Raw genomic sequence first — 8392 nt, 5'->3', positions numbered from 1 at the left:
AGAGCAAGGAGCAGAGAAATGGCTTGACACGTCATTCAGGGGTCAGTGTTTCAAATATATAATTCTGAGTCTTTGTTTACAGACAGGAGAGCCGCTGCAGGCCGCCAGAGACCTGAAAGAATATTGAGTCTATTTATAGAGTGTCCACCTGGCGGAGTCTGAGCATTTACTATGGTGTTCAACAGGCCAGAAGGCTAGTCTGAGTCACAATAAATTCACTGTCCTCACCACAGAGAAGCAATTCAATTAACAGCATCAAACTATTACAGCACTTAAAAACCACATGATGGCATAAATTGTTGAATGGACCTGTAAAATGGATTAATGCAGAAGTTAAATCTAGCCTTCTAAAAGTGATCTGACTCGTGTGTGAGTGCAGGGGATTGAATATATGAACCAGGTTTAAATTAGTTAGATATTATTCATGAAAAAGTTTAAAAGCAGGTCAACCACCATCCTGTACATCATTAATGGAATAGTGACATGAACTTGTTTTATTTGTTAGACTAGAATACCACTGTCATATCTGTCCATTCAATATGAAGCTGAAGACAGGAGACAGTTAGTTTAACTTAGCTTAGCATAAAGACCAGAAACAGGAGGAAACAACTAGCCTGGCTCTGGTAACCATATGTGCCGATTGCCAACAAAGATAACTGGCTGCTGGCTGTAGCTCTATATTTACCATGCACATATGAGCAGTAGTGGAAGAAGTACTCAGACTGTTTACTTAAATAAAAGTAACAATACCACAGTATAAAAATACTCTGTTACAAGTAAAGGTCCTGCATCAATAAATATTACCTAAGTACAAAAGTGTCAGCATCAAAATATACTTAAAGTACCAAAAGTAAAAGTAGTAATTATGCAGAATGCCACATTTTACATTAATATATATTATATTATTGGATGGTAATTATTAAAGCATTATTGTGTGCATTACATTTAATGTTGCAGCTGGCAAAGATGGAGCTAATGCTAACTAACTGAAGTACTTTGCATACTACTGGGTAGCTTGTGAATTTTACATGGGGGATCAATAAATTCTTATGATTATACTGTATTTTGTTTTATTAATTTTATCCTGACAAGTAATTAAAATGATCACACAAATGTAGTGGGTACAAAGTGCAACACCTTTCACTGGAATGTACTGAAGTCGTAGTATGAAATAGCAAAAAATGAAAACACTCGAGTAAAGTACAGATACCTTAAAACTGTACTTACGTACAGTAATTGAGTGAATATACTTAGTTATTTTCCACCTCTGGGTATGACTGATATCAGTCTTCTCATCTAACTCTCAAAGTGAACCAGTGTGCTACTCGGCATGCCAGAGGATCCCTTTAGAACAGTCATCATCATTTAAACAGACACAGTAAAGACTGAATAATTGGACATCATCTGGTTTGCAGAGTTAGGAATCACTTAAAGGGGTCAACATGATGATACTCACCGATGGGTAGCACCAGGAAAAAGGGCAGCCAGCACAACACAAAGCAGCCAACCACAATGCCCAAGGTCTTCGCTGCCTTTTTCTCACGTGAGAACTTGAGCAGCCGTAGTGCAAAATGTGTGCGGTTACGAAGGGCCTCGTCCTCTGATGCAGTTGTGTTGCCTCTGTGTATCCTCAGTATCACTCGCTCTGAGTCTGACTTCTCGGTCTTGTGGCCCTCCTTCAGGCCCTGGCTTTCTCTGCGAGCTACCACATAAACCCGACAGTACATGGCCAGTATGATGGCCAGAGGGAGGTAGAAAGAGCCCACAGCAGAGAAGACAGCGTAGCCCGGCTCCTCTGTGATCTTGCAGATGGACTCGTCCTCTGGTGCTGGCTCTTTCCAGCCAAACAAAGGTCCAATAGATATGATGATAGAGAGCACCCACAGCACCATCACTGCCAGCAGAGCCCTGCGTTTTGTCATTATAGCTGGGTAACGCAGAGGATAACTGACTCCAATGTAGCGGTCAACAGAGATCACACACAGGCTCATGATGGAGGCAGTGCAGCAGAGCACGTCCACAGCTGCCCAAACATTACAAAAGGCCCGTCCAAACACCCAGCGATCCAGGATCTCAAAAATGGCAGAGAAGGGTAGTACGGTGGAGCTCAGCAGCAAGTCTGCCACTGCCAGATTAACAATAAAATAATGTGTGACTGTCCGCAGGTGCCGATGGCACACTACTGAGAGGATTACCAGGATGTTTCCCACAACTCCAAACACAATGAAGACACCAAGCACCAAGCCCAAAACCACAGCCTTGACCACATCGAGCTCTGGGACAAAAACCTGGCTGCAGTTGGAGCAGTTCTGTATCAGAGGTGCTGGGGTCATATTGTCCAGCACAGGAATCATCTGTTCCAATACTACACTGATGCTTGACACTGTCCTGTGCAGCAAAAGTAGACTGTAACACAGGAGACAGGGCACATCAGGGCATTCTCATAATGCCATTTTACTAATAATCACATTAACTGTGTCTTGTCAAAACACAGTTTGAATGTTGATGCATATGGCAAATGAGCCATTATGTTGGCAATGCATCAACTAAACTACAGGATGCATGCAGAACCACTGAGAGACAAGTATAATATATGCCAGCAAAACCTACTGCACTGAAATCAGGTCATCCATCTTGAAAATGTTATTGATGTTAAAACTGAGTGTTATTATGCAGCTGGCACAAAAACACTGTTAGAAACATTCAAGACAGGATAGACAAGAAAAATCGTTGCATATTCTCTGAACCAAAAACAGGACTTTGGACTCAAAAGGTTCAGGTTTGCTGTCTTAAACCGTGGAGTGAGACACAACTTTCGTGGGCAGGATGAGAGGTGAACAGCACACAGCATCCATGTTCCTCCTGTCTAGTACGCGCAGCAGTTTCATCTTGAGCATAGAAAGGAGTAGGTCTACACATCAGCATCTAGAGCCTGTGAAAAGACAGACAGAAGAATCTGCTTTGAGAAAACTGACCCATTAATCACACAGTAAACCATTCATCCTTGTTTTGTCGATTGTATCACTTTTGCAGGTGTTTTTTCAATGTTACTTCAGCTCACATCTGTCAAGTCTGTGGGTGAGAGACAATGTCTGAAGCACAGTTGCTGCCAGATCAATGTGACCACAGCCTCGTGTTGTGCTTATCGACTAAACAGAATGCGAGATTGAGGAATAAAGAAACCAGTATCAGGACTGACCAGTTGCCTGTTTGACTGAATTGTCTGGGAAACATCACACAATTAAAATGCTATTGACGTACATTGAGCCAAACTAAAATAGCTGGAGACTTAGCAATATATTAGCCTCAGTTGGCTATTTTATTGCCATTTCAACTGAGATCTTCAACTTGTGCTTAACCCCTCCCCTAAACAGATCAATATCACAGTGTGAAAGGTCCAAACAATACAGTTGGTTTGACATTAATTGATCTGTGTGTATTCAGGCGTAGTTTTATTGAGCTTTTGCTCCAGAATTGTTTGAAGGAGTTCAGTAGTTTGACACTTTGGAGCATTACATGAGAATACTGATGTTGCACTCATAAATTTATGCTAAATATGAAGCTAGAGCCAGCAGGAGCCCAGTGACTTGAATGGAAATGGCTCAGCTGGCACCTCAGCCAAAAAGTTTTTTTTTATTTTTAATAACAAATACTGAAAAATACATAGCAGCCAGGTTCACATTTGCATCTCCAGCTCAGTGCACATGCTCATTAGTGTTTTCCCACTCGGACTATAAACTTTACAATGGCATGATGCCACAAAAATAAAATCCACTCCTTTAGGCAATTGAAAGGCTTTACAAATATAAAACCTCCATGGATTAAACCTCCATGATACAAAAACTAAAATCCGGCCTTGTTTGCTGTTGAATGTGTCTTGTCGGTGGTTTTTACAGATGTCTCTTTTATCTATGGAGAAAATGCTTTTTTTTTTGGCAGAAAGGGGATTTTTGTTGCAGTACTGTTTAGTGGCCACTGGGAAAAATTAGCATAATGGCTGAGTGACCGCACCTTATCTAGCTCTCATAATACATCCATGATATATAGTGAAAAAGTCAGTGTCAGGGTGAGGCTGTGCTGGATGGGTCGTGAAACATTCCAACAGAAAAGAGGTGTGTGTTTTTATCCTAACCAAGTAGTTTCGTGCCAAAATTTAACCACGTCTTTTTAGTATGTAAAACAGATATGCTCCGTGTTTATTATTGTATCTGTGGCAATAAAGGTCTCTGGCATAATAAGCACCTACTAAACCTGCCCCACATTTGGACCTGAATTGTTCCCTCTTGATGCATCAAATTCATTGTATTTTTTGAAGGCTCTGTCCTTTGACATGAATACAATGTCCCTGGCATTTATAATGTGAATGCTCCTTAACTAAACATTGATAGCCTAAGATGATCCTGATGATTTTAGGATGTTGTTAAGCTGTTTTATTTATAAACTGAATTAAAAGTTCATCTGAGTTGCCCTCTTTAAAAGTGTTTTATCTATCTATCTATCTATCTATCTATCTATCCATCTATCTATCTATCTATCCATCTATCCATCATCCATCTATCTATCTATCTATCTATTCTTGTTCTTGTTCAGCAGCCAGTCACCTTTCACACCATCAAACATGCCAAACATGCTTAACACGCGACAGTGGTGAGGACAAAGGCATTATGCAGTCTGCTCAAGTCTTAAGCCCCCTCCTTTCCTCCATTTCTCCCCGTCACACTATTAACCACTGGATGACCTTTTTCTCTGCGCCCCACAAACCTCTGCTCTACACCGGAGGTCCAGCTGTTTAACACGGTTGTTGGAGTTTTATGTCTCAGGTTCGCTCCTGTGCTGGCATTGTGCCTCAAAGGTAATTATGAAAGTAAAAGTCACATGTTTAGCCACAGGAGCATTGCAGGAATTCATTACATCATCATCATCATCATTTTGCACTGTAAAAAAGATTAAGTTACCTCAGCCTAAAATATTAAGTGTATGCTGCATTCAAATTGTTTGCTGTACTGTTTAAATTGTTGCAATGACACAACACAATTTCTTGTTAATGCAATCATGTGAAAAGGTTTCGGGTCAGTTTTATATTACACTATAGTTGGCAGATGCTCCTATCAGTTAAAGCATTATAATGTATATGACAGTCTGGTCAATGACCGTATTTCAACAATAAAGAGATGAAAAGGACTGGATTGGTTAGTAATCTTGTTTACTGTTTGTGATTTTTATAAGAGAAAAATTGTTCAAACTAGAAGAAATTTGTATGTGCTCACAGCTGACCCAATTACATGTTGGGGAAATTGTATTAATGCATTCAGCACATACCCTAATCATAATCATAAATCTGAAACTCCTGATTAAAACGACTTGTTTTGAGAGTAATTAAAACTGACAAGCTTATAAAAGACCTGTTGATTTCACTAAGCTGTAGAAGTGTAAGGATTGGGATGGATATACTGACGGTCCACTTAAGTAATGCACACTGGTTCCAGCAAAAATTATTCAGAGTAACATGCATCAGGAGGGCTGTCTGGCGAAACCAAGCAGTGGCAGTGAGCTGCAGGTTACATGCCTTGCTTCGGGGCATTGAGTTATTCACCTTCACTTTGTTGTTAAACGTATTGCCGTTCTTCTTGTTACATGCACATCGCTTCACCACACAATAGTCTAGAAATATAGGCGTTGTGTTCATGGCTGTTTGCAAGGCAGGCACAACAATATGTCGATGTGCTTGATAAGTAGCAGCTGGTCAGGGTTGGACAGGAATCCACAGTAATGATGAGGACAGGTGGGGACAAGCAGCCTCCCTCTACAGTTATTTTAATTGGCCGGGAGTAAACATCCATTCTGGCTCAGATGTAATCTCAACCTCTTCACTGGTGCGCTGGGGTAAATCCCAGCTCTATAACTCTAGTCCATTGTGCAGGAATTATAGGTGACACCTGACGGAAAGTGGCATCAACCTTAATAAAACGACAGAGGCTGAGACTTGTGGGCACTTGTCATGGTCAATGGTCATTAGAGACCTGAAAGTGCATCTCTCTCCATATCAATAGATGATTTGTCATTTTATTTAAGGTAATATTAAGAAACTGAAGAGAAATTCAATCGCGACAGAAACAGCATCATATAAATCAGCTATTTATAGATCAGTGCAACCCGGTGTCATTATATTAGACAAGGCAACTCCCGTAGACTGGAAAGACAATTAGCTATAAAAAAACAAAGTCATATTACCTGGATAAATTACACCTATATTTAACTACGTAAACTAAAATGTAATTAAATATACACTATTTTCGGCTACATCATCTAAATTTATCGCTAGATTAGACTAAATTTGTATGGTTCTTATGATTCTTGTTCTTTTTAATTTATGTTTTTTTTGTCCTTATCCAAAGTCTGGCCCATTTGGTCTGAAATAATGAGATTTATTCAACGTCTGCTTTACCACACGGACAGAAAATGAAGAAGCGCATCAATTAAATAAGAAACAGCAACTCAAATGCTTCAATTAAACGGTTAAAAGCCCAATTTCTGGGACTCACCTAACTTTGATTTTCACATCCAGACGGCGTGCCCGATCCGCGCTTGGACGGCGGTTGTGGCAGCTGACTCGCACCGGGAGGCGGTGGAGCGCTCATCATGGAGAGCCTTCACATCTGCCGGTATAATCGCGAGTCCTTCAGGTGCTCCAAGCCTCTTCAGATAATGATGAGCACCAAATGACTCAGTGCTTTCTCTTCGAACCACTCAACACCCCCCAGCCCGGCGTGTAACCCCCCCCTCCCGCCCACCAACCAGCCATCCTCATCCTCCCATCACCTCACCGAGCTTCAGCATCACTCCCCGTGCGTCATCACAACCAGTGACTGTCCACCCAAAATTACTTTTCATTCAGAAATGTTTCATTAACGAGCGTCACTCACCTTGCCATCTGTCACTGCGACAGAATGCAGTGATTGTACGATAATGCAGCACAGGGTCTAATTGTTTTAGTTTTAAAACATCCGGATGATGTTTTCAAACTGCAGGGTACAGCAGTCTATCCAGACCTGAACGACTTGCGGAACCTTAGTTTGAAAGCTTCTCAGAACTCATTGCGTTGAAATTTTGGTTTGGTTAGTTACTTTTAATTAGTTTGGATTTAATGACTAATTATGTCTAAAGTGTTTGTAATCAAATACTTGCTGAGCAATTAGATTTTGTGGAAATTTTATAATAAAGGTTACCAGTAAAATGCTAAAACCACACTGGTCTGCTTTGGTTTACATCTTGCATACAGTACAAGGTAACAAAGGAGCATTCTCCCATATTTTCAGTGCTTTGCCTTGATTTCATCCTAGGACTTACTGTTCCTCTCATCTAGTTGTAAAGCATACACTTAAAGCTACAGTATGTAACTTTAAAAAAAACAACAAAAACATAGGTATATTTGTTGTAGAAATTGGCTCCAAAACTTGTCTCAATGTGGAGAGGTGCTGTCAAAGCCCCCTGCGACACAGACTCATTGAACAGCACTGGCAGCAGTGCAGAGATATTAGCTTCTTAAAGGTTTTGGGCAGGACTTCTGTAACCAATCAGAGATTTTCAACTATTCCTGCTTGATCAATAAGTTTTATTATATTCTCATTTCTTGTATTTTCATAGCAACAAATATCTGATGAGCTGGGCATAGCGTGGCTATAGATAGCATAGATTGTGCTAGAGCATAGTGGAGCTGGGAGAGGGAGTGATGGGTTGAGCAGAGCATACTAGAGCATAGTGGAGCCGGGAGAGGGAGTGATGGGTTGAGCAGAGTGGGCTGATTTGCAGTTTCATGCTGCACTATGTTAAGTTACATACTGTAGCTTAAACTAGTTCGGAAGGCATACCCTCATTCCCATACTTTGACTAATGTGTTGCTCCTCAGCAATGACAACCATTCATACTACAGTGACAATAAAAACTCACCATATTTAAAACCCTTTATAACTATATAACTTTCAAAAGTATCTTTTGTCAGTAATTATTTACTAACAGTAAGATTTCTTTCTATGATAAGGCTTGACCCTCCCATTCCCTGACGTATTGTCCCCCTTTCTGATACCTACTTGTTTGTTCTAGTACTAATGATATATTGCACTGTAATTATTGTGGGCTAACTCATTTTCTTTTTTTAATCTTATCGGCAGAACTATAAACGAATGCACATTAAAATATCACATATAGGCTATTTCAAGTATAAGTGCTTTGATATAAGTGCTACAGATGATCTTTTATTACTACAGGGTTTTACACTGTAGTTCTTTTACAGTTTTATTATGTCAGTCAGTGACGTCTTGTCTTAAAGATCTTTGTCTTCTGAACAGAATTAACTACTAATGTACAGTATGAGCGTAACATATCCTGCAGGCTA

The 8392-nt window shown here is 40.2% G+C and overlaps 1 protein-coding gene across 2 annotated transcripts in view; it reads right to left on the bottom strand.

Moving 5' to 3' along the window:
- adra1aa (adrenoceptor alpha 1Aa) overlaps positions 1-6696 on the bottom strand; it is a 12024-nt gene extending 5328 nt beyond the window's left edge. Inside the window, exons 1-2 of one of the 2 annotated variants that reach the window (XM_020590309.1) lie at positions 6543-6696; positions 1457-2932 (exon numbers count right to left, since the gene is read on the bottom strand). In XM_020590309.1, the coding sequence (XP_020445965.1) occupies positions 1457-2354 (898 nt within the window). In that variant the 5' untranslated portion in view covers positions 2355-2932; positions 6543-6696. The remainder of the gene's footprint in view (positions 1-1456; positions 2933-6542) is intronic. The other variant, XM_020590310.1, reaches the window with a different exon arrangement.
- Between the last annotated feature and the right edge of the window lie 1696 nt (positions 6697-8392).

Source organism: Monopterus albus, unplaced genomic scaffold (genome assembly GCF_001952655.1).
Source record: "Monopterus albus unplaced genomic scaffold, M_albus_1.0 scaffold12.1, whole genome shotgun sequence".
Lineage (NCBI taxonomy): Eukaryota > Metazoa > Chordata > Actinopteri > Synbranchiformes > Synbranchidae > Monopterus > Monopterus albus.
Note: the sequence above shows the minus strand (reverse complement) of the source record. Positions and strands in the feature narration are given on the sequence as shown.